Source organism: Poecilia latipinna, unplaced genomic scaffold (assembly GCF_001443285.1).
Source record: "Poecilia latipinna isolate Pla-1442-1.1 unplaced genomic scaffold, P_latipinna-1.0 Scaffold980, whole genome shotgun sequence".
NCBI lineage: Eukaryota > Metazoa > Chordata > Actinopteri > Cyprinodontiformes > Poeciliidae > Poecilia > Poecilia latipinna.
In genome coordinates this window covers 184457-210065 of record NW_015113596.1, presented here as the reverse complement: position 1 = coordinate 210065, position 25609 = coordinate 184457, and the positions used below count along the sequence as shown (strand labels likewise).

At 39.4% G+C, this 25609-nt stretch overlaps 3 protein-coding genes and 1 pseudogene across 3 annotated transcripts; all 4 read left to right on the top strand.

Moving 5' to 3' along the window:
- The first annotated feature begins 619 nt into the window (after positions 1–619).
- Positions 620–4066, top strand: LOC106958357 (glutathione S-transferase A-like). The gene is made up of 6 exons (XM_015050214.1): positions 620–940; positions 2141–2206; positions 2301–2406; positions 2519–2637; positions 2730–2818; positions 3734–4066. The coding sequence occupies exons 1-6, from the start codon at positions 635–637 to the stop codon at positions 3864–3866; spliced, it is 819 nt and encodes a 272-aa protein (XP_014905700.1). The 5' UTR covers positions 620–634; the 3' UTR covers positions 3867–4066.
- A 2348-nt stretch (positions 4067–6414) lies between these two features.
- LOC106958358 (glutathione S-transferase A-like) lies at positions 6415–9416 on the top strand. The gene is made up of 6 exons (XM_015050215.1): positions 6415–6749; positions 7779–7844; positions 7973–8078; positions 8718–8836; positions 8926–9014; positions 9133–9416. Exons 1-6 carry the CDS (start codon positions 6582–6584, stop codon positions 9263–9265), a joined length of 681 nt encoding a protein of 226 aa, XP_014905701.1. The 5' UTR covers positions 6415–6581; the 3' UTR covers positions 9266–9416.
- A 4646-nt stretch (positions 9417–14062) lies between these two features.
- On the top strand, positions 14063–16548 carry LOC106958356 (glutathione S-transferase A-like; annotated as a pseudogene).
- Positions 16549–19363: 2815 nt separating this feature from the next.
- On the top strand, positions 19364–23452 carry LOC106958351 (plasma kallikrein-like). Its single transcript, XM_015050207.1, has 9 exons — positions 19364–19474; positions 19556–19712; positions 20610–20719; positions 20900–21062; positions 22236–22383; positions 22441–22574; positions 22670–22776; positions 22994–23153; positions 23268–23452. Exons 1-9 carry the CDS (start codon positions 19408–19410, stop codon positions 23380–23382), a joined length of 1161 nt encoding a protein of 386 aa, XP_014905693.1. The 5' UTR covers positions 19364–19407; the 3' UTR covers positions 23383–23452.
- Positions 23453–25609: the final 2157 nt, after the last annotated feature.

Genomic DNA, 25609 nt, shown 5'->3' with positions numbered 1-25609 from the left:
CTGCTATTAAAATACATTTGAGCATCAAAAAATATGACAAAACAGCAAAAGATATATGAGAAGATAAGATATATGAGGTACTTGGAAAAGCTGGATTAGATATAGATTAATTCCTTAAAAAACAGCCATAAATATTCCATTAGGACAACAAAGCCAACATTGCTAAACTTTAGTGAATCCAAAGATGATTTACACACTGTGCAGAAAACTTATAATGCATCTTTGTTGCCACGTTTGCAAAAATAACTACTATGGTTCAGAATTATAGTATGAAACAATCCAAAGTACGTGTTTCAATTTTCAGTTAATACAGAAGAATTGGAAAAAGTGAAAATTCAAAGCAAGCATGTGGTCATTTTATGCATGCTGTGGTATTTGATTAGATTTTTTTTTTGTCTTTAACTTATTTTATTTATTTTCAATGCCCCAAGATGGCACATAATATCTATTATTTCAAGGAGTGTTCCAGTTGCCTTGTTTGAGTACTGTGGGACAGGGCAGGCAGAACAGGTCTTGTTTTGTGGTGTGACTGTTTGTCCTCATCTCGTACTGCTCCGACTCCCAACACGGCCTGAACGCAGCATTGACCTCTGGGGATGCAGTTACCTCTCTGTGCCACTGGGTGGCAACAGAAATGCACTTTTCCCCCCTCACCCGTGAGCGTAAAAATCGAAGACAGAAGAAGAATTCCACCTCAGTGCGTGTGGTGCACAGGCAGACTGCTGCTAAAGCTTGTCGAAAGCGTGACTTTGAAGCTCTTGAACCTGAAATCATGGCCCAGGACATGACTCTGCTGTGGGGCTCCGGCTCGCCTCCCTGCTGGAGAGTCATGATCGCCCTGGAGGAGAAGAAGCTGCAGGGCTACAACAGCGTACTGCTGTCCTTCGACAAAATGGAGCACAAGTCCCAACAAGTGCTCGATATTAATCCCAGGGGGCAGGTAGGTTGAAGTTTCTGCAAAGTAATCCTGCACTGAAACAGATATTTGCAGACTAATGTTCCCGAATCACTCTGCCTTGATTGCATTAAAATAAAAATAATAATAATAATAAAAAAGCCGAACCACTCATCTCCAGTGCTTTGGTTTTAAAGTAAAAGTCCGGGATAAAAATCTAAGGATGTGATTATTTGATTAGTTACAAGACTGTGTTAGTCACACCCAGCTGCATTAAATTTACTAGAGCATTTAAACGCCTCCTTTTAGCTCAGCTGCATGTCAGGCCTCTTGCATAATAACGGTTCTGATTGTTTCATAACCCTGAATAAAGGCCTGTCTGCCACTTCAGCCAAGTCGCACACAGTTCACCCACTGAATAGCAGTGAATCCTCAGCTTGGATATAGTTTTTCTTTTATACCGTAATATTCACAAGTAAATTTTACACATTACAGAACAACTTGTTGCAGGAAAGGCTTATAATGTTTTAAGTTAGTCAAATTTCCAAAAGAACTTGTCAGAAAAGGTTTCAGTAGAACCGATTAAACTTTTCAAGTGGTTCCATTGTATATAGAAATTAAGAAATGTGCAGAATCCTTTATTTTCTGTTGCTTTAGAAGTGTGCATAAAGCTTTCTAATAATCCTCTTTTTTACACAACAGAGACTATTGGTGTGTAATGTGAAGAAATTCAGTTTGAATACTTTCTCAAAAGCACACCTAGGAACTACATTATGAAATAATGTTTTGTTTCAAGCCCTAACGATCATTGTAAGCTTTTATTTTTTTTCAACTTGCTTTATACAATGGCACTGTGTTTATAATTGCAACAAAATAAGAATGGCTTAAGAAAAACTTCAATGGTGCAGTCAAAGTCCAAACTAAGGCTGAAATGATTAACTGAATTAATTGATTATTGAAATAATCTAAAAAAATTCAGGAACGGATTAATCATTAACTGGAGGGCACAGACTAAAAAAAAAGCCATCTGCTGAAAGAACACACTCAGAGCAGTAATTAAACAAAAACTGTACAAAATTTTTAAAAAATGCTTTAAATATAAATAAACTTTTTCTGTAAATATGTTCAACCCATAACCCTTCAAGTAAGATAAGTGTAGCTGCACCTCGCTCAAATTCTGTGAAAAGCAAACAGTTGTAATCCTTCTATTTTCTTTTCTCGTGTTATTTCTTTATTTTCCTCCAGGTTCCATCATTCAAACACGGAGATATTATTGTTAATGAATCCTATGCAGCCTGCTTTTACCTCGAGGTGAGGAAGCCAGTCTGCAAGCAGCAATCTACACAATTACATGCGACGAGGGGAGAAAAAATAAAATAAAAATCATGATTATTTTGTTTTGCAGAGTCGCTTTAAATCCCAGGGAACCAAGCTGATCCCAGACGGACCCGAGGAGCAAGCGCTGATGTACCAGCGGATGTTTGAGGGCCTCTCACTCTACGATAAACTGGGTAGGATGAACATCAGTCGGGGTCGTTCCGTAGAAGTGGGCAAACGCTCGTTACGGACGTGGTCACGAGCCCGTCTAACGGATCAAAACCCGCTAATTTCTCCTCCTTCCAGGTGCGGTCATCTTCTACGACTACTACGTTCCCGAAGGGGAGCGGCTGGAGTCGGCTCTGAAGAGAAACAAGGAGACCCTGGTCACTGAGCTCAAACTCTGGGAGGGTTACCTGGAGAAGGTCTGGGGAACGACTCAACCAACGTAAAGCAGCTAAACGAGTTCTGCTGCTCTCTAACTGGCTCTTTGTTCTCTCCACTCCTCCTTCTGTAGCTGGGCTCCGGTTCTTACCTGGCAGGAAAGGCTTTCACAATGACAGACGTGGTTGTTTTTCCAACTGTTGCTACTGCCTTCAGATTTGGGTAAGAACAAGCAACATTCCTTCTTTTGTTCTCCGGTTTTTTTTTTTTGTTTTGTTTTTTTTTCCCCTAGCTTGTAAACTTCAGTTATGACTCTAGGGCTGCGGTAAACGATGATTTTAGTAAATTATTGATTTTATGCTGACGATTGAGTTATCAAATAAAAAATCTGATCAAGTTAAATATTGGTAAATGCTGTCATAACAGCAGAGTTGATATCCGATATAAATATTGGCCCAAAATCCTAACTTACTTTTCTGTTGCAAGATCCCGCCCCCAGCTCGCTCCTGGAGGGAGAAAAACTGCTCAACAACGATGACTACCATTGGTTTTAGTTGTCAACATGTTGCACTAACTCTTAAATGTACACATAACACATGAAGGAAAAAGGGACGCAGTGCCTTGCTACTAGTTTTCAAACTACGACAACTAGATAACAGATATAATAAATAATATATTTATTATAACAAAAAATAGCAAGGGAGGGAGAATTAGCTATGCTAGCTTGACTATGACAACATTGACATGTAGATGTGCTGTGGAATTTGGTGTTTCGGTTCAGTTAAAAAAAAGGTCAGTAGAGCAGGTGTTTAAATTAGCTAATCTGCCACCGCAGCAATCGGTTATTAATAATCGCAAAATAAACATCAGGCCTGACAACATAATACTGTAACGGATTGAATGTTCTGAACTTCGTGTGGGAAATGTTTGGGCGTTTCTTGTTGTTGAACCCTGATGCATTTCTGGCGTTGTCAGTTAGTTGTTATAGCAACGAATCTCTTTGCCCTGCAGCCTTGTGTGCATGTGTCAAACTTCACTTTTTACGACGACCTTGACACAAAAATTTAAATTAAATAAAAATCAAATGAAAATAATACGACTCAATGTTTTTCTCGTCTCTCTCCGTTTGATCTGCAGGCTCTCTGCTGAGCGTTACCCCAAACTGGGGGCGTACCATGCTCTGATGAAGGAGAGGCCCAGCATCAAGGCCAGCTGGCCTCCTCATTGGCTGGAGAACCCCAAGGGACAAGACACCCTGAAGGACATCTGAGCCGGACCGGGTCCGGTCACACACAAGAAGCCTTGTAGTTCAGCTGTAAATCAGATCCTCTGGTAATCAACAATGACTAACACAAGAGTCAGATTTTGTTTTCTGAAAGGTCAAAAAGTTTCAAAGATGGCGTCTTCTGAACTGTTGTTTTTTTCGACAGAAGATGATTTTAGTTTCTGCTCAGGATGCTGGTGCCGTTTGTTGATCTCCTTCCACTAAAGCTGCATCTCTAACAATCTGTTCTCACTTCTGCATAGAAAAAAACGTGTAGCCAAGTGTCTAAGTTTCCTTCTTCCCACAAGTTAGTTCTGCTTCAAGTTTTCTACACAACAACTAGAGGCTAGAGGCTAGCCAAAGAAATGTTGCACTATAAAAAAACATCGGGGCCATGATTGTGGAATAGGTCAAATAAGGTCGGTGTGTTTAAAGGCGTTCAAAGTATGACTACAAGAGATAAAAATGTCCTGTTGCAGAAGATCCATGTTATCAGGTTTTATCATTTGAAAATCATTGTCAGAAACTGGTTTGCACTTCCCAAAGGTGGCTCGAATGTCACATGCTGCAATGACTTTGCATAAATCAGTCCTTTAAAAATTGCGTCCTTTGCATAATTTTGCATTTCATGTCCAGCTCTCAGACCATCTGAGACCCAGCTGTGTGCTGTATGTAGGTCAGTGTTTATCTCATTAAAATGTGAGTGTGTGTCGCCTCCATTGAACGAGTCTTTTCTCACTGTAAAACATGACATTATATCCTGCACGTTTGGATAAACTGGCATCATGTTTTTGGGTATTCCCTGGTTTGTTTTTTGCCCGTTAGCCTCTGATTGAACATGATGTTTACTAGTTTATTAAAATAGATTGACGGAACCATCATGTCTAAGAATATTTTAAGTTTTAAAATTAAATTAAATTTTTACACAAAGTTATTTGTGTAAAATCATTAAAGAATCTACAGTGTATCCAGCAAGTATTCACACCAATTCACTTTTTTTTCTTTTCCACTTTTTATTTTACATCCATGTCGCAAATTGTTATAACCAAACATCCCCATAACATAATGCTGCCACCACCATCTCATAGGGATGCTGAAGATGATCACCAGCCCCAATGTCTGCATTGTCTTATGGTTAGTGGAACTTAACTCATTCCAGGGTTAAATGGTTCCATCTCAAAAATGCAGATGGGTGAGTTTGAAAATGTCTGGCATTTTGAAGTGGAAATTTACACAATAAATTGCAAACTTGCTTTACAGATCAGATGTATATATATATTTTTAATTAATGTATAGAGAAAATGTATAGTAAAGAGAAAAAGCCTTCACCGTACTTGGTCAATTCCGGTTATTTCAAATGATGTCGGATGGATTTGGCAAGTGTGGCACAACTGGTTGCCAGTTGATGTGCAACTTTTGGTGTGCAAGAATAGCAGGAACTGGCCTTTCCATAGGTTTTAAAAGCAGAACAAGTCCTTTCAAAACAGCCTTTTTAAAAAAAAAACAGATCAAAATGTGTGTCTGTGAAACAGAAAGCAGATGTTCTACAGATGCATGTTCTTATCAGGTTCGGGTAGATGCTAGATCTTGCATATAAAGGACATAGATGAGCAAAAAAAAAAAAAAAAACCGACAGGAGCAACTCCAAACTGACTTTTACTTCAGTTTCTCCATCAGCTCAGGTGAATCCTGAAGTAAATGTGGCCACTCTATGGTTAATAACCCAAGTTACTAAAGCAGGCTTCAAATATTTTACTTGACTTTTTCTCCAGATTGAGAGCTTGATGACAGTGAGGTAAGAGATTGCAAAATAACAGGCGCTGTATGTTGCTTGTATGGGCAATAAATTCTCAAAATGTTTAACCTGGTGACTTCCCTACCATTCAGACACTGCATTAGCTTAAAGTTACTTTCAGGTCCAAATGGCACATTGTAAGAAAAATGGCTAATGGCCTTTGCATGATGAGAGAGAACTTCCTTGAAATAACACTTTGATTCAGCTAAACCCTCACAACTACAGCAAAGACTGTTTATTTAGATAAGTGAGACTTTCAGCTGCTTCCTTTCACTGTTACCACATTTCACACAGTATAAACTTTTAAACTCCTGGGTAGGGTGCTGGTCAGGTAGGTCTCCCAAGACACTGTTCTCCGGACTTTTGCACCACTTGCCAAATAAATTTTCACTTTGTAAACTCAAATTCAAGCTGGAAAGTTCACGTCACTAACTTTGTCTTTTTTAGCCATTAAGTTGTGCGTTTATGCTAGAATATTGTTCTATTTTCTTTTTTTTTTTTTTTTTTTTTACAATATTGACTTTAGTCATTCAGCCATAGAAAATAACCTGTTGTTTAGATAACCCTATGATGGCAAGCTACTGAGCGGTAATAATAATAATTTTATCGTGTGGCTACAACAGAGTGATTTTTGTCACATGCGTATGCAACAATAAACTTTTATTGCTGGCTTTCATCTCTGGGTTTTTGTTCAAAGTTCACCCGACATCAAAGAACTTCAAGAAAAGGCGTCGGGCGAACACGATCGTTTGACCTAACGAACGGAGGGGTTTGTTTATCCGTTTACAAGTTTGGTTTGCGTCTGTCGTCTTTGACGCTTGGATGAGACGTTTTCAAACCCTCCAATCCAGTAGTAGATTGTAAGAAACAAACTCCTCTGGACAGAGCACTTACTGTCACAGCTCCGTTCAGCTCTCTCTGAAACTATGGCCAAGAACATGACTCTGCTGTGGGGCTCTGGCTCGCCGCCCTGCTGGAGGGTCATGATCGCCCTGGAAGAGAAGAAGCTGCAGGGCTACAACAGCAGACTGCTGTCCTTCGACAAAGAGGAGATCAAGTCTCAGGAAGTGTTTAATATCAATCCAAGGGGTCAGGTAGGGAGAAAAGTACACTCCTGAACAAGATGTAGTAGATGTCTTTATATGCAGCTGGAAGGTCACATGACAGTGTGTTAAGGATTCAGCAGAGAGTAGTTCTTGACGGTCGTTTTCCTGAATAACGGATGAATTACTAGCTTTAGCACTTTCAGTTCTAAGTTTATTCTAAATCAACATTTTATACCGTGAGGTCAAATAATGAATAAATTGAATTTGTTTGCCAACAAAGAAAGAAAATTGATCAATTTTACCTTCTGCAAAGTTACACTTTGTTTATTCACACCACAAAATATTTTTCCAAAAGTCAGTTTTCTACATACAGTAAAGTTGGCTTGAATAGCTTTTTTTACTTTGAAACTGTATTTTTGTCTGAAATTAATGAGTTGAAAGATTTAATTGTGGCAAGAAAAGCAGAACAACAGATATCAATAAAAAGTTATTTTTCACTGCACTGTATGAACTAAAAGAAGAAAAAAGGTAGAAATAATGGTCTAAAGTCAAGAAAACTGACTAGCAGAGGTTGGCATAAATATTGTATGTGAGTAAAGTTAAAAGTAAATAAGCTGTGTTGGATTCACTACTCCAATTCCACTAGGGGGCTCTATAGTTTTTTTGTGTTGGTACGTGAATTAATGTGTAGAAGAAGAAAACGAACGGCGGAGCAGTAGTGTACTTGTGCTGCCGCTAGCTTAAACTAAAAGGCCGAACCTGCCATAAAATCACATCTTACTAATGTTTATGAGTGTTGCCCAACGTGTTTAACCGGTATGTCCGTGTAAAAGCACTCGGCAATAAAATTAACAACAACTACAACAACAACGGCTACCTTATGTTCTTTGTAACAAGCTGAAAATGTATAGCTTAAGTTATCAATAAATATTTCTATATATAAACATGAATTCTGTTTTTTTATTTGAAAATGAACCGACATTGAAAAAAAAGATTTCTTATTATTAACCATTAGCTTCACTTTAGTAAATCCTTTAATAATCCGAATTTCTTTTTTTTTTTTTATTCTTCTTTTAGGTGCCGTCTTTTAAACATGGAGACGTGATTGTCAACGAATCCTACGCAGCCTGTTTTTACCTGGAGGTGAGGGAGCCGCTTCGCCAACTAAAGCTTGAATCTTAAACAAACGCAGATGTGTACACTGACTGAGGACAACTCAACATGGTGAGTATTTAATATGACATATGCTATTTTTTCTCCGTTTTTGCCAGAGCCAGTTTAAGTCTCAAGGAACGAAACTGATCCCAGAGAGCACTGAGGAACAAGCGCTGATGTACCAACGCATGTTTGAGGGCCTCACTTTCTACGACAAACTGAGTAAGAAAACCAGTCAGAATTAAGCATTTGCCTAAATCTTTTTATAGGTTTCACCCTTGGTTCTGAAGCTGCTGAACACACTCTCCACACAACTCTTTATCTGCAGGATAAAGAGTTGAGAAATTGCTGATTTTTTTAGTTTCTTGTAGCAGCTAGCTGCTAGTGCTAATGCTAGCTTGTAAAACAGAAAACAGAAAAAAAACAATGAGTCTCAGCTGTATTTTTCACCTATGTACCACAGCTAGAACATTTTTTGCCAGCTTCTCTTCTTCTAAATATAAAAGCTGTTCTTTGGTGTTGCTTCAGTTTCTGTTGCATCATTTTGTTGTAACTATGCAGGCACCACAAGGGAGAATCAGCTAAAGTCTCAGAACAGCCATATCTCTCCCTACTTATAGTTCAGGATTGTTTTGAATAAAGAGTTGTCAGAAATGTATTATTAACCTGTAGTAGATAACTCTTATAAAGTATAACTCAGAATAAGTTGGTTTCAAACTTTTTTTTTTTTTTGCTAAGGTAATTTCCAAATTGAAATCCCATGCCATACTTTAAAATGCTACCATTTCTAAGATAACAGTCTTTTTTTTTTTAAGCCCAAGGTGTTTATTTGGAAAATCAGCATATTTTTCATCTTTCCAGCTGCAGTTATTTTCTATGAATACTACGTCCCCGAAGGCGAGAGGCTCGCCTCAGCTGTGAAGAGACACAAAGAGGCTCTGAGCGCGGAGCTCAAACTCTGGGAGGGCTACCTGCACAAGGTGTGTGAACGAAGCTCAAAAGCACAAACTATCTGAAGAATCCGTGACATATTCTCATCTGCTGCACAACTCTCTTCTGTCTTTTCTAGACGGGTTCTGGCTCTAACCTGGCAGGGAAGCATTTCACACTGGCAGACGTTGTCATTTTTCCAACCGTTGCCACTCTTTTCAGATTTGGGTGAGTGAGAGAAACAAGTGAAGTTCACATTTAGCTCTTCTTTCGTATAATGTTTAAGCAGTTAATCGAAAGATGTTCAGTTTAAAGAGTTTGCTGCTTTTTTTTTTTTTTTTTGTAGGTTGTCTGAAAAGCGCTACCCCAGACTGGGAGAGTACTACGCTCTGCTGAGGGAGAGGCCCAGCATCAAGGCCAGCTGGCCTCCCCATTGGCTGGAGAACACCAAGGGACAAGACACCCTGACTGACGTCTGACAAAGTCAGGCCCCTAAAAGTATCATTTTACATATTTTTTGTAATGACATACCTCCCTCCCCTCAGAAATTGCAGCTGTTTCGACAATCTTGTAACAGAGTAGCAACATGATGGGATATTCCTTATAATAAACATGTGTGAACTTTTCTAATGAGTGTGCTATTTGGATTTCTTTGAAATAAATCTGAAGTAATCCATCCGACATCACTACCACAGATTCTATTGTGGTGCAGGTCTGGTAGTTTTTGGAGGATAACAGCAAAAATGCCTTCTAGACAGCAGGTGCAGACATGATAGAACATTTTCTTAAGACGGTCTGCATTCTAAAAGGGATGATTGGTGTTAAAATAAATCACAATTTGTGCTTTTGTTATAAGAATAATACAAGCACGACTAACAGGTAGCTATAATGCTTGCTAGCTAGATTTAAAGCTTGCTAGGTAGATATGTAGCTAGCTAGTCAGCTGTCCAGCTAGCTAGATATAAAGCTAGCAAGATATAACGCTTGCTAGGTAGATACAAAGCCAGCTAGCCAGATAGGTAGCTGGATACAAAGCTAGCTAGACAGACAGACAGATTTTTCAAAGAAATTGTCAGCTGCTATAAAACTATAATGTCTCCAGGTCAGTATGACTGCAAATGCACTAAATGAAATCCTCTTAGTATTTCACTGACTTTTCCAAATCTTCTGCAGCAAACATTTAACAAGCTGTAGCTTTTTTTTCTTTTCTTGGCCAGTGTTTGTGCATCACTTTGTGTTTTCATGGGAGTGCCTGCACCTGTTATTTCCTGGTTTCTGGTGAGATGGTGATCTCTTCACTGCCAGACTGTGACTCCATCCGCTCCAGCATTCAGAATATCAGAAATTCAGCTGTAACCACTGCCATGAGAATGTTTAAAAACAGCGAGGCTTTATTTTTGTGAAGATCTATTTGCTTTACTATCACACCACTCTATGTGCAATACTTTGGTAATGAGAAACCTTTTTATAGGCCTTCAGTTAATATTAAACCAGCTGATATTGCTTTCACGTAGCCGCAGGAATATTTCTAAATAACAAAATCGACTGGTTTCTTCACTTTCTTTGATTTTTCCATGTCTTTTTCTTCATATGTTTGTTACTTATTTTCTATACCGTTCCACTTTATTGGTTAATTTATGGACAAATTTGCATTAATTTATATTTTTTTAATGTGCTGATTACTTAGGTTGTTGCTGACATCTGGTGGGAATTTTATACCAATCGCCTCAATAGAAATATTTAGACTGATGTGTTAACATGCGTTCCCAGGAGGATCAAAACAACCTTTAAGCGAGTATTGAAAAATTCTTTTCATTAAGTCTACATTTTTGTATTAATATATGTTTTTATTGCTGTGGTAAATAACGGGGAGAGGGGACACACCAAATCTCTTTTTTTTTTTCTGTATGAATCAATATTTGCAAAGATGATGTGATTTAAAGTCATAACACTGATTTTAATATTTCCCAAAAAATCAAATGGGTAAGCTGGTCCATCTAGAGGCAAAAAAACAAACAAAAACAGCAGGAGTGCAGGAAGGAGCTCCCAGCGACTGTCGCGTGCGAGAAACTGTCGTATTTCTGGTCAGACAGGTTGCAGAGTGGGTGTCATCCTAGACAGCATGGCTTCTGTGCTTCATCATATGAATGCTTGTGCAGGAAACTAAACTGACCTGCGCAAATCTCGTGTGGTGTCAATGACTTTGCACAATTGAGTCTTTTTGGATGACATTTGCTACAAGCCATTCTGGGTCACTTTAAAAAAATATTTTTGCTGTCTTCGATGGCATGTTGTCCAACTTTTGTTTGTACACAAACAAAAGAAAGCCATCATAGTTTGAAAATTAACAGAGGGGCTATTTGCAGTTAATTTATTAGGGTTAGAATTGAGCCTATCTACTATAATTACTTCTAAGTACTTTTTTTTTTTATCTTATTGCATTTTACAACTTAAAGAGCACAGGTCAATTATTTTTTACAACCTTTCCGTTCAGATAGGCAGAGCAGCTAACTCACGATAGTAATGCAGATTTTTGTCTACAGGACGACGAGATATGATAAATAGGGGGGAAATAGATAAAATAAATAAATAAATAAACAGTCAAACAATGCCAAAGAATAACGACATGATAACGACATGACGCACTAGGTCACAGGGGGAATCTATTTCGAGGGGAGAAATAAGAGTGATGCCCGATGGGACAAATTAAAAATGCTCTGTGGTGAGCATTTTCTGCTCCAGTTCTGACCAGCATTGTTACTCTGAAGCCAACAGAGGTCACAATTCTGTGCCAGAAGAATAATTTACATTAGAGGTCCATGCAGTTAATGTGCGAGTCTCACTTTTCTCCACATAATCAGGTGTGAGGGTGAATATAAACTGTGCCGCAGTACTGCAGCCGTCTCTGTCTGGTTGTTTTTTTCACACCACACACACACACACACACACACACACACACACACACACACACACACACACTCACACACACACACAGCTCATTTTCCTATAATACTGCACTGATTTGCCTTGAAAGGTCATTAAAAGAAGGAAAATTAAAATCAGTCTTTTTGTAATTTGGGTCAGAAACTGATGTAATTTACCAGGGGAAAAAAAAAATTAATTGAACATTAGCTAACTAATAAAGTGGAAACAAAGTATTAAATGCAGAAAAAAAAAATTGCTTACGCAAGTGGGCAATTTCTGTTCAGGGCCTCTCTCTGCCTTGGTGATACTCTACAATAAAAGCCTCATTAATAAAATAAAAATTGAATCTAAAACTTTGATAAACACAGTGGTTAAAGTGTGTATAGCACCAAAGCTTTCTGTGTGACAGGAGAACATTATGACCTCTACTCATCCATCCATTCATCCTCTATTTATACAGGGAGGTGCACAAAACAGCCTCTGCCTGTTTATGGCTGCCCTTTGCACGCAGAACGATAAAAGCCTTCAATCTCACATCAAATAATCAAACTTGCAGTTAACAAACATGGACAATAAATGATAGATGGACTTTACAAAAGGCTGAAAAAAAAGAGCCATTCTGTTTTTCCTTTGTCTGCAGCTTTTACAAAAGACCCACGTATGCTTCAACCTGCTCACCTCGGCGGGGTGTGTTCGCGCAAGAGAAAAATGTTTTTGCGTCGTCGTGCAAGCGAAAATGAAAACAAAGAAAAAAGAGCATTGTCATGCATGCACAGCAAAATACTCAAGAGGGCTTGTTAGGCCGGAGCCAGCATAGTGATGAAGGCACAGATACACTATTTATCTCCTAGTGATGAGAAAGAGAGAGAAAGAGAGAGAGAGAGAAATGTGAGATGAGAGAGGGGGAAGAATGCGCCAATGAAATAATTCCTCACAAATCACTTGTTTTTCTTGTGATTTTGCCTTTATTTATTTTCTTTCTTTCCAGGAAGTCACATTTCGAGAATCCTCACACATTGTTTTCTGTGGCTCGTAAACTAGGGGACGAAACAAGCTTCTGTTTGTTTTCATTTCATTTGGCGAGAGTCTTCTAGCCCTTGTGTGTGCGAGGACTGAAGCTACTGATACGAGTGATGTGGGCGTGGGGTCGGTTGGACCCCATTCGTAAACACAAGGGCTGGAAACATCTGCGTCTCTGTTGCCAGTCGGGTCCACCAAAAGGAGTTTTTGGAGGGTATTAAATGTTAGACAGACAGTAGAGGAAGTTTCTGTGTTGGGAAAATGATTTACGTTTTTGCAAGCTCAGCAATAATGCTGAAGCTGTAGTCAAACTTAGAAGCATGTAGATTATTTTCACTGTGAGATATGGATCTGAAGTACGTACATGACAGAAATAAGCATTAAGTATTAAATATGAAAATGAACTCGAGCTCAAGTAGAATCTCAACGTTTGAGCACAAAACAGACTTAAAGACCCAAACTTTAAATCAAATATTTGCCAACCTCTCTCTGCAGTTTAACTGCAGGGAAAACATTTACTTTTCACTGGTACAGAAAAGAAACAAAAGTGACTCCCCCCACCCCCTTTCTTTCCCACCATTTTGACAATGTGTTAATCTCTAAACACAAACTCAACCTTACTTTTGAACACCGGAGTAAAAACCAGATTCGCTCTGTGACAACGAATTAGAATTTAACTCATTTTGTTGTAAAAGTTTTAGAAATTGTTTGGGTTTCTGCTAATTTTATTCACTATCTTTTAACTTTTTTACGCCACATAATCTCTACTACTAAAAACGTGTTTCATTTTACCCCAGTATGCAGACTGTCACAACAATTTTACATGATAAAATGTAACTGCTTTGTTTTATCGCTGTAGCACACAGAAGGAATGTGGTTGTGGCCCAGGCTGGGTTCTTTCTATTTGGTTTGTGCAGGAGTGAATGAAAAGTGCTGAGTCACAATGAGTTTTCAAAAGTCTAGTAAGTAGTCCGGTCTTGTTTCAGGAGGATACACTCCTGCAGCAGGAAAACCAACTGCACCCTGGGAGAAAAACATAAAAAATAAAATCCAGCCATTATTATTTCTGCAAGTTTTTTGTCAGCATACAGTCCATGCATGCAATTTCACTTGTTGATCTTTTGCTTTTAAATCTTTTTTTTTTTTTTCATAAAGTTTAATCAGAGGAAATAAAGATCTGCAGCTCAAACCAAGAGCATTCCCCTCCTCCTTGCATTCCATCGGAAGCAACCTCGGTACAATCAACTGGAGCAATAACCCACATTCCCAGACATAGTAAAAATGAAATGAAAATGGACTTTGGCTGCAACACCCTGTTCTCTAGGGTCGCAAAGTAAAGCAGTTCAATGTGTTTAAACGTATTGTTGGCTATCTTAACTTCCTCGAGTCACTTATCTTTGGTGATATCACAAACATGGGATGGGACTCAGGTCCACCAATCCGGTCGTGGAAGGCTGGAGGCTGTTATAAAACGGGCGTGGGGAGACTTCCAGACTCACTCCTCACGCTCTCTCTCTCATCTCGCTGCTGGGAAACGACCTCTCACCCTGAAACAATGGCCAAGGACATGACTCTGCTGTGGGGCCCCGGCTCTCCTCCCTGCTGGAGGGTCATGATCGCCCTGGAGGAGAAGGGCCTGCAGGGCTACAACAGCAAACAGCTGTCCTTTGAGAAGGGGGAGCACAAGGGGAAGGACGTGCTCGCCATCAATCCCAGGGGTCAGGTAGGTTCTTGTCATTCAATTCTGCGACACAGAAATTGTAATAAAAACTTTTTTTTTGATGCACTCACTAATACGTAGAGTGCTGGTCTGCAGAAAGTTCTCTGATTTTAAACATTATGCTCTCTGTCTTGAAGCTTCCTGCCTTCAAACACGGAAACATCACCCTGAACGAGTCCTACGGCGCTTGCATATACCTGGAGGTGAGAACCTAGTTAAAGTTTTATGCAGCCATATGCCTCCAAAGAGTTAACAAGAGGGAAGAAGGGGGAGGGACGCTTTTCCCCGTTGCATTCAGCGGTATCTTGCAGACAAAGAGACACCCTACACCACAGAGGGAGCTGAAACCAGAGCCTCCTTCATAACTTGTTGCTCATAACTTATGCTTTTTTTTCTCCTTGTGTCTCCGACAACAGGAGCAGTTCAAGGGCCAAGGAAACAAGCTGACCCCCGAAAACAAAGCCGAACTTGCACTGATGTACCAGCGCATGTTTGAGGGCCTATCGCTCTTCGACAAAATAAGTAAGCTCGCTTTGATGCTCAAGGAATTCAAAGTATTTCACTTTTATCGCACATTTAAGGATAAGGATAACTACATTACTCTGACACCCTGAGATCCACCTTGTGGGACTTTTGCACCAAGTTACACCTGGCAACGTCAAGCACCGTGCCTGCAACCTTAAAACCACTGAGAGTTGTCACGTCTTCAGTGGGCCTCCTCAGGAGGGAGTGGCGTTACATCAGATGTTCCCTCTTTTCTCATGAGAACCCGACTTGTTCAAAACAAAACACACACCTTGTTTGAGCAAATGAGGTCACGTCAGAATCATAATGTTAATCCCACAGAGGATCACATGATAGCTGGCGTGCACAGATGAAGCCACAAGATGTTTGACCCCATTTCACAGGGTTGCAGGGCAAGGAAACAACAGACAAGTGACAAGGAGGTGCACGGCACGCCTTTGCCCCTTTTCCTCGTCTCCTTCCGTGACACTCCTGACCGATCCCGATCTATGTTGCACAGAAGGAAATGGCAGCAATCATGGGGGTTGATGTTTGCCACACCAGGAAGTCGCTCTTGCTGATTGCGTGTTTTTTCTCCCATCAGGACAATCCCTCTTCTACGACCGCTTCGTCCCCGAGGGAGAGAGGCACGACTCTGCCAAGCAGAGGTTCGCCGGGCAACTGAAGGACGAGATCAAACTCTGGGAGGGGTACATGCAGGTAAGCAATACGTCCTGCATTTTTTTTTTTCTTTTGGTAAGGTTAAGACTGGAATGCCTTATTAGAAACTCATATGCAAAAAAGAACGAGATATTCTGTGGACTTTTTATTTGACTCTCTGTCATTGCTAGTCTCGGGACTCTTAAAAGAACACAACTACTCCTGACACGCCTCCTTGTTTTTACTAAAAAACTGCTCTGACTGGTTGTTTCCACCTACCTGTGATTGGGTTACATATATCAAGACACACAGACCAGCACTGGCTGCGGTGTTAGTCCTCATGTCTTGACTGTCAAGATATAAGTGATGTAAAGGTATACAATTAAAAACATGTTGCTTTGTGTTCTTCTAGGCAACGGGTCCTTACCTTGCAGGAAAGAGCTTTTCTCTGGCCGATGTCATCGTCTTCCCAGTGATCGCTTTTCTCTTCCGCTTTGGGTAAGCGGGCAAAATCATTCCAAATCGCTTCAAAATAAATGAAAGAAAAAGGAGCGGAAGGAAATGGTGACATTAAATCCTTTTTCTTTTTAATTTACCTGCAGCCTGAATGAGGAGCACTTCCCTAAACTGGCAGCTTACCACAACACTGTGAAGGACAGACCCAGCGTCAAGAACACCTGGCCTCCCAACTGGAAGGACACTCCAGGAATGGATGCATTGAAGAACCTTTAAGCTGGACACAATGTTTCTTTTGTGTTTACTATGAAGCTACATCTTCTGCTGCACTACTGTAGAGGTTTACATGTTAAAAAGAAAACAGACAAACCCTTTGCTTTCACTGTTAGGTGCTTACCTGATACCATTTGTGCGTAATTTCCTATAAAGATGTGTGTTTGGTGCTGTGACCAACAAAATAAATAGAACTGAAATTCATCTGTCTCCATTTTATCATTCTGATTGTGACACTTGCATTAGCTTTTTCTCCAGGTCAATTTATAAATGAGATATATCCATTTATTGCCAGTTTTTGGAATAGGAAGAGCAGCTCCTACCCTCGACTCCCCCACGCCGCTCCTTCAGACTAGCCTGCAGCAATTAGCAAACACCTGGTGGAACTGCTCATTATAGGAGTTACTTCTCAGTGAAATGCTAGTAAAAAACGTTAAAGTGTTAACAGAGGAGCCATGATGTGATGACTTCCTGAAGGCGGAGTTTCAGAAAGATTAGGAGTTGGTAAAGTGACACAGGCCCAATTTCAAGGTGGTAAATTACAAAGTAAGTTTTCTTTTAAGTCACATTTGATACATGTAGTATTTCTTTTATGACAACTGAATTTAACATAGCTACTTGATTGTGCTATAAAATGGCACTTTGTGCATGGAAAACACATAATACTAAGAGATGTTAATTGAAAGCCCCCAGTTATAGAAAGACAAGAGAGTTGTGTCATTATTTCTAGTCTCACGGCGAGGATACTGCGAGTATGCTTTCAAATAAGCAAAATAATGACTTTGCATGAAGAAGATTGAAGATTTGGAAAGGCCTAGGAAGAGTCCAGCTCTAAATCAAATTCTGTCAAGCAATCCTGTAAGCTGTAGATAAGCTATGTTTCAAGTGAGAATGATTTGTTATTGTTTTACTGATTTATTATTGTTTTACTTTGTTACTGTGGTTTGTACTGTTTGAAATCCCCTGTAACTCATTAATCCAAGGAAAATGCTTGTTTTTGTTGTTTTGTTTTTAACACAAGTTTTAATTGGACTAGATTGATTCTGTCTAAAGCAGAGAAACGGTGGCTGACAATGAAATCAGCAAATGAGCTAACATCGTCACGCTACGCAGGATTGCCACCAGAAGATAAGACCGTATTCCTCCATCAATGGCAACATAAAAAAGTGAATCATTTACAGGGGACCTTGCTCTATTTCCAGAAAATTATCTGATTATTATGTAACAGTTTAGGAGAGAATCTATGGTAAAAAATATCAGTTTGAGGTTGCAACATGGCAATGTTGGATACAAGAAGATGTGACCTTGTAACTTGGCCAATGCCAATATCCAATATGAAAAGCTAATATTAAGTGCTCCATTTCCCGCTAACAAGCTTATCATTACATAACAGCTGAACCCAACAACAAACATTGTAACCCTGAGGGAGGAATTTCTATTCAGGTTGACGGTTTTCTCAAGGCACTGATTCAAGAACCACTGAGCAGGACACACTGGTCTGTTGCAGAGAAAGTAGCGTTGGAGAGAAGGATGTCACGAAAAGCTCCATATTAATCATCTACTTTTTAAAATATATTTTTTTAATTTTTTTAACGTTTCATTATGAAAGACATAGTTTAAAGGCACACAAAAATGTTGGCTCTTAATAAAAATACAAATTCAGAATGTAAATGACCAAAAAGAATCCAGTGGTATTGTTACAAAGACGAGCAATTTAAGAGCCTGAAGGATGGAAGATATATTATTATTAATAAAGTTCTGGATTTATGGATTTAAAAGTATAGTAAAACCTGCAGAAAGTGCAAAACAACGTTGACTGGGATCAGTCTTTCAGTTTTATTTATGATTCATAACCTTTCTTCTCTTCTTCAATTAAGAAAGAAAGTAACAATTAAGAAAGGCAATTAAGAAAGTAACTTTGCCTGTTCTAAAAACTGAAATGTTTTTCTCTGGAATGAAGCAAACGTTTGTGATGTATTTCAGTTCTATTCCAACATAAATAGTAGTAAAGCTGCATCTTAGCATCAATAGATCACTTAAAAAGTGTTATAATCTATGTGGACTTTAATGCTGCTGTAGTGCATAATTGTAAAGTAATTTATTGTATTCTATCCATCCATCCATCCATCCATCCATCCATCCATCCATCCATCCATCCATCCATCCATCCATCCATCCATCCATCCATCTTCCACTTATCCGGGGTCGGGTCGCGGGGGCAGCTGCTTCAGAAGGGAGGTCCAGACTTCTCCTCCGAGGCCCAGACTTCGGAGGAGCTGGAAGTCACTTCTTCCAGCTCCTCCGGGGGAACCTCAAGGCGTTCCCAGGCCAGCCAAGAGACATAGTCCCTCCAGCATGTCCTGAGTCTTCCCCAGGGCCTCCTCCCAGTGGGACGTGCCCGGAACACCTCACAAGGGAGGTGTCCAGGAGGCATCCTGACCAGATGCCCGAGCCACCTCAACTGGCTCCTCTCGACGTGGAGGAGCAGAGGCTCTACTCTGAGTCCCTCCTGGATGACCGAGCTTCTCAACCTATCTCTAAGGGAGAGCCCAGCCACCCTACGGACAAAACCCATTTCGGCCCCTTGTATCCGAGATCTCGTTCTTTCGGTCATGACCCAAAACTAATGACCATAGATGAGGGTAGGAATGTAGATTGACCAGTAAATCGAGAGCTTTGCTTTTTAGCTCAGCTCTCTTTTCACGACGACAGACCAGTACAGCGCTCGCTTCACTGCAGACGCTGCCCGAATCCGCCTGTCGATCTCCCGCTCCCTTCTTCCCTCATTTGTGAACAAGATCCCGAGATACTTAAACTCCTCCACTTGGGGCAGGACGACACCCCCCAACCCGGAGAAGGCACTCTACCCTGGCCATGGCCTCGGATACTGCATTTTTTTCTGCATGCTGAACAGTGGACCTTGAAACAGGAAAACACTCAGTTGTCTGAAATGTGACACAATCCGACTGTGTAAACAGAATGTGAGGTAACTTGTCCTTTGACGTCTTTGTATTTGCCGAACCAGTTCTTTAAAAAGCAGAAAGCTAAGCACTGTTTCAGCAGATGAAGATGGAAAGTTCTTTGATTCTGGTGGGCCTTCTGCTGGCCAGCAGCTTTTCCTTCAGTAAAGGTAGCACACTTAAATGACTTATTCCAGAATGTCTATACCGTTTATTTATCATATGTAAACTTTTGACTCCTTTTCCTTCAGCATGCCCTAATGGACTTCTGGAGAACGTGGATTTTCCCGGATCAGACATAACGTTTCTCTACTCTCCTAGCGTGGAGCACTGTCAGCAGCTGTGCACTCAGCACCCTGCCTGCCTCTTCTTCACCTTCATCAGGCCTGACTGGACCAGTGACAACAGGTAGGACACACACTTACTACAATAATAGTTTAACAGAGGAAGAATTTCTGAGAATTGCCCCAGAGAAGAAAAAAAAAGGCAAAAATACATACTTAATTGCATTAACATAGCTAACATATAAAATAATATCCATCCATTTTCTTTACACCCTTGTCCCTTAGTGGGGTCAGGAGGGTTGTTGGTGCCTATCTCCAGCTATTGTTCTGGGCGAGAGGTGGGGTACACCCTGGACAGGTTGCCAGTCTGTTGCAGGGCAACACAGAGACACACAACCATGCACACACACTCACACTTAGGGGCAATTTGGAGAGGCCAATTAACCTGACAGTCATGTTTTTGGACTGTGGGAGAAAACCCACACATGCACAGAGAGAACATGCAAACTCCATGCAGAAAGGCCAGGGACAGGAATTGAACCCAGAACCTTCTTGTTGCAGGGCAACAGCTCTACCAACTGCACCACTGTGCAGCCTAAAATAATATAATGAGTGGAATTTAAAAAAAATATGAAATTTAGATGAAAAAATATAATTTGTATTTAAAGATATTAGAAAAAAAGGACTTAACTCTTTTATTGTACAAATACTTGCCTGTTTTATCTGCACCTGGGTTAAAGTATTTAAATATTACTAATATTTAAGATAGTTAATGTTTAAATCCAGAATGTTGAGCCACTGGTGGTTTAGGCCTTTTTGTAAATCAGTGGCTTACATTTGTTATTAGTACCTTTTTAAAAATTATTTATTTGCATTAAAAAAATGTATATTCTTGTGTTTTTAATAAAGTTGATGATTTTGTTTTTATTTGTGTTGTATTTTATTTTCAATATATTTGTGTCTTTAATACAGTTGATGATGATTAACAATGATAATGCTACTATACCCCCGGCCCCTTCAGGCACTTTTACTGCTACCTCAAATCCACCCCCTCTGGGCAGCCATCTTCCCAAACTCCTCTTTTGGGCGTCACATCTGGCTTTTCTCTCAAGACCTGCAATCCAGAACCAAGTAGGCTCACACTCTAAGAATTACAAATAATTATTTAATGCTCAGAGAAAAAAAACAAACAACAAAAAACAAAAGCACAGCAACATTTTATTAAGATTTTAACCAAAATTAGGAGAAAACTTCACCGTAGGCTTGTCTATGCTATCCATGGTTTCTTTAATATTCTCTGGTTTCTGCCAGGACCTTGTTTTTCGCAGGTCTTCCAGAACGTGGACTTTTTTGGCGCAGACTACAGAACCTTGTTCACGCCTGACATTCAGGAGTGTCAGAGGGTCTGCACACAGGATCCTGGGTGTCAGTTCTTCGCTTTTATGAAAGAGGACCACCCCATCCATAACATCAGGTAAAAGTTAATTATCTTCTCATTAAAGCTCTTGGTGCAGAGTGCAAGATCTTCAGTAGAAATAAAGTGATGTGAAAGAAAACACTCAGCAAGGTTAACTATGAAAAATCTGTTGTGCTGTTGCAACCTGACTGAAGCAGTAAGAAAATTGATAAATAAAGATACAACATTGAACTTCAAATGTTTTTGCCCAATAAGTTAAGTGTGACATGTATGAGACTTGTTAATATAATCTCAACCACTAGAGGGCGTGCTACAGTTGAAAATGAAGGGCAGTGACTGATGCTCATACCTTGATGTGGATTATTTGAAAAATGTGGGCTCAACATTAGTTTAACATTTCTAAAGTCAAGTTCAGTTGAAATGTTGTAAACAAAGCTAACTGGCCACTACCTGCAGGAGATAAGTAGTAATTCTGAACCAATCAGAGAGACAAATTTGAAGACAAGCAGAATCTGAAATAAGTAGAAATTGATGATGTCGAACATGCCACACAAAAGAAATTTACTTGGGTTTTTACTAAATTTGTTAAACTAACTTGCAATTAGTTGTAGTAGCAAACTGCTTCTAATGTGTTCTATGTGTAGAATATTCCTTAAACAATCTAATATAGATTAGTGGTAAACATTTTCTGCCATATTGCAATGATTTAATTACAATGGGAATGACCTAGCAAGTTTTGTGTAGCTAAATACCAAAACAAGCAAAAATCCACAAAAGCACTAAAAGTCATCACTAAGGAGAATTAATGAGGTAAGTAGGGGGGCGCAAACTTCAGTGTTTTAGTTAACATTTGAAAGAAGAAAGTACTACATAATCTTGATAATTTCATCAGAGTGGTCAACTGCTGAATTAATCTGAAAAAAAAAAAAAAAAACAACTCAAAGCTGTACTTTCTTCAACTTACTGGAACTGCTTGTGTTTAGAGATACTTGCGGCGCCATGACCCACATGACCCACATGACCCACTTCCACATGTTTTCATGTCCACGGAAGACAATGAGTCTCTCAATATGCTGCTCTGCGTTGCTTGTGCTAAGCATTAGTTTTTGTGTTAATAAGTTTCTGATGATTACTTAAAATCTTATAACCTTTTCTACACAAGAAATCACACAGCAGGGCCTCTGAACATCTTTTCTCTGCCATTTAAATGTCTGTTTTCTTTGCTTCTAGATTCAAGTGCTACCTTAAGTTTAGCTGGAGTGTCCCGAGGACTCCTATTGTGGAAAAAAAGGCTGGAGTCACATCCGGATTTGCCCAAAAAACCCAACAGACTCAAGAACTTGACACACGTAAACAAATATCAAGAGCTAAAACGCTGGTCTTTTATTGTGATTTTCATGGTGTTGATTTTTGTTTTGTTTTGTGCCATTTGCAGCATGTCAGAACCAGTTTTTTTCCAAACACTGACATCCCGGGAAGCAACCTTGAGCATCAGAAGTCTGTTTCCGTTGAGCACTGTCAAGTCCTGTGTTCGGCTCATCCAAAGTGCACTTACTTCTCCTTCAGCAGGTAGCAAATGATCCCTTTATCATAGCTGTTCTGATTGGTCGATCAACTAAGACGTAGCACATTTAAAACCTTTTTAAATCTTTGTGATTCCTCAGTGATGACTTTGAATGCTATTTGAAGAACAACCTCAACAACTTGACAGTTAAACCAAAAGACGGAATCACATCAGGCATACCGGCACACTTCTGTCAGCTTGACGACAGTACGCACCATCAGTCAACACAAACACTAAACATAGCCCACTTTCTGCTCTCAGAGATGTATTGAAGCAAAGTCCAAAGTGGAAATAAACGTTAGAGGTCTTTGACTTATGTCAAATTTAGCTGCTTTAATTATTAATGCTACCTTAACTGTGCCCATTGTAGACTCGTATGTTATTTTAACAGCAGAGATTTGACCAAATATGTCTTTCCTACCAGCGTGGGTCAAGCAGAGCTATGAAGGTGTGGATTTCCGTGGCTCCGACATTCGATTCGAGCTGATGGATACGGCAGAGCTCTGTCAGTTGAAATGTGACGAGGACCCCAACTGCCAGTTCTACACCTATGTCGATGAAAACTTCTCTGACCGTGCAGCATGGTACATTATTCCTTATCCATTATCCATTATCCATTATTATTGAAATTCAGGTAGAAATTTACTGATGTTGCCACTTTGTCGCTGAACCGATATTTCCTGTTGTCACTGCTGCAGGCGTCGCTGCTATCTGAAGAGGGTCATCACCATGCCAGCTCCTCCCATTGTTAACAAACAAGCCAGTGTTGTGTCTGGCTTCAGCCTGAGGGACTGCAGAACATCACTTGCTTAACAGACAGAAAGCTTTCAGAAATAAACTTTTATTCTCTTTTGATGGACATTTTCTGTTACCTTCAGACAAAGATATATATATATATATATATATATATATATATATATATATATATATATATATATATATATATATATATATATATTTGGCTAAAGGTTTTGTTTTGATTTCTTGGCACACTTTCAACAAGATTACATCGAGATTAGCAACTTTTGTAGAATAGTTATGTTCCGGTCGTCTTACCAGAACTATCCAATCATTATAAATTGAGCCAAAACAACTGCACAAATCAAAGGAAAGGACACCACTGGCTGAAATTTCCAAATACACACCAATGGGTGTTACGCCCTATAAAAGTTTTATAACCATTAAAAGTTGGGAGATTTCATGCATTTTGTGAGATCTTGGAAGTTCTGTTGTAACTTGAATTTGTTGATGTGCTAAATAAATCTCCTCCTGATTGGCAAGATACGAGTCCTGTGATTATTTCTTCCATGAGTTGGCCACTTTTCACTCCCCAATATAATGTGACCACAAAATCATGATGTTGCAGCAAGTCCTCCGATTGTTGCATGATGATTTTTTTTTCTGAACTGCTGAAATGGAGCATAGACTCATTAAAATTATTGAGATAAAGTTCTGAGTTCTTCTATAACATTCCAGATAAGTCATCATTGGGCTATTGGTGCAATTTGGTAGATCAGTTAAGTAGCCATAACGTTTTCTCTAAAGATAGAATAACACCAACTGCATACATATAGAAATGAAAAAATATAGAACCTTATGAGGTGCAACAAAATGAGTTGCATCACTGAATGTGACATTTCTACTTTCTGCAGGAGATGGATCACAAAAATTACTGTAAATAAGATTTGATCAGTAATCAGTATGCCGGTTATGGATTATTTGTAAATATTTTGATTTCACCTTTTTAAAAGACACCATTTTCTGTAGATCATGGCAGTATTGGCACCATGTCCTGACCAGGATTTTCTTATTTTTCTGCAAATTAGACTTGACCAGAGTTCTGACTATCAAATTGTAATAATGAAAATGCTTCCTATATAATATGTGTAAAATGTTTGCACATTTTTAAAAGATCCCATTTTGTTAAAACGATCGTTATAAGAGTTGATTTTCCAAAGACTTGTGATTTCCAGTAGTTTCCAGCTTTTAGAAGAATTCATTTATTTCCAAAACCATACACCTGTCCAAATGTTTTTCCTGTAGAATAAAACCCGAATACCCATTCTACAATTACAGTTTTGACAAAGTGCTGATTATCAAATGGTTATAAGAATCTAGTTTACAATTTTATAAGTGTTCATTTTCTGAAGTATTTTAAATTGCAATTGGCCAGTATGGGGACTGAACCCATGACCTTGGCGTTATTAGCATCACACTCTGACCAGCTGAGCCAATACAGCCATACGGCCATACAGAATGCTGAGTTTTCATCGATTTAAGAGAAACATCCACGATCTTACCACAATGAAGATTTGACAAAAGTGCCTATTACCTCATGTCTTTGTTATGCAGCATTTGTAAATATTTAGTTTCCATATTGTTACCTTGGCGATTTTAAATAAGCAACCTTGTCTGAACATTTCTTCATCATTACCTAGCATACTAGGTCTAAGGGCATTTTTACAACCTTGCTGGGTTTCCTGTCAATTCAAGAGACCAGAAACATTCCCTTATGGTCTGACTAGTGCAGCCAATGAGGCAGAACGGAAACCAAGTCCAAATTTTAAAAACGTTTGTCTAATAATTACAATGTGCTGAGAAGCTCTTCATTTATGTTAGTCTAAAACCAACAAAACAGTGTCCTGTCTTATATTGGTCACATTGACCTGTGTTATCTGATCTGAATGGACATGTTGAAATGTCACTGCTGGGTTTTGTTGCAGGCAATGGGTGACAGACTGGCGATGGGTCAACGGTCCATCCCAGACAAGAAGAAGAGGTTACTGAATAACAACCTCCATGCCTTTTGGTTCACTTCAGCACATCCCATCATGCAACTGTGCTGTTTTATGAAAGGAGGAATTCAAAGTTAACTTGGGATCTCGTCTCTGTGCTCAGTTAGTTTTACAGGAAAGCAATAACCGCATTGTACTCTTAAATCTGTGTGATTTTGGGTTGCTGATTAACGTGTTTGCCATTGATGCTGCTCTGTGTGACCTCGTGTCTTTCTGTTGATTCTTCTGTTGCTTATGTTCTGTTT

Coding starts and splice junctions, on each gene's coding strand:
- LOC106958357 (XM_015050214.1), top strand. CDS start 635: ATGCACTTTTCCCCCCTCACCCGTGAGCGTAAAAATCGAAGACAGAAG. Junction 941..2,140: donor ATATTAATCCCAGGGGGCAG/GTAGGTTGAAGT, acceptor ATTTTCCTCCAG/GTTCCATCATTCAAACACGG. Junction 2,638..2,729: donor GGGAGGGTTACCTGGAGAAG/GTCTGGGGAACG, acceptor CTCCTTCTGTAG/CTGGGCTCCGGTTCTTACCT.
- LOC106958358 (XM_015050215.1), top strand. CDS start 6,582: ATGGCCAAGAACATGACTCTGCTGTGGGGCTCTGGCTCGCCGCCCTGC. Junction 8,079..8,717: donor CACTTTCTACGACAAACTGA/GTAAGAAAACCA, acceptor TCATCTTTCCAG/CTGCAGTTATTTTCTATGAA. Junction 9,015..9,132: donor GCCACTCTTTTCAGATTTGG/GTGAGTGAGAGA, acceptor TTTTTTTTGTAG/GTTGTCTGAAAAGCGCTACC.
- LOC106958351 (XM_015050207.1), top strand. CDS start 19,408: ATGAAGATGGAAAGTTCTTTGATTCTGGTGGGCCTTCTGCTGGCCAGC. Junction 19,475..19,555: donor CAGCTTTTCCTTCAGTAAAG/GTAGCACACTTA, acceptor CTTTTCCTTCAG/CATGCCCTAATGGACTTCTG. Junction 22,777..22,993: donor CTTCTGTCAGCTTGACGACA/GTACGCACCATC, acceptor CTTTCCTACCAG/CGTGGGTCAAGCAGAGCTAT.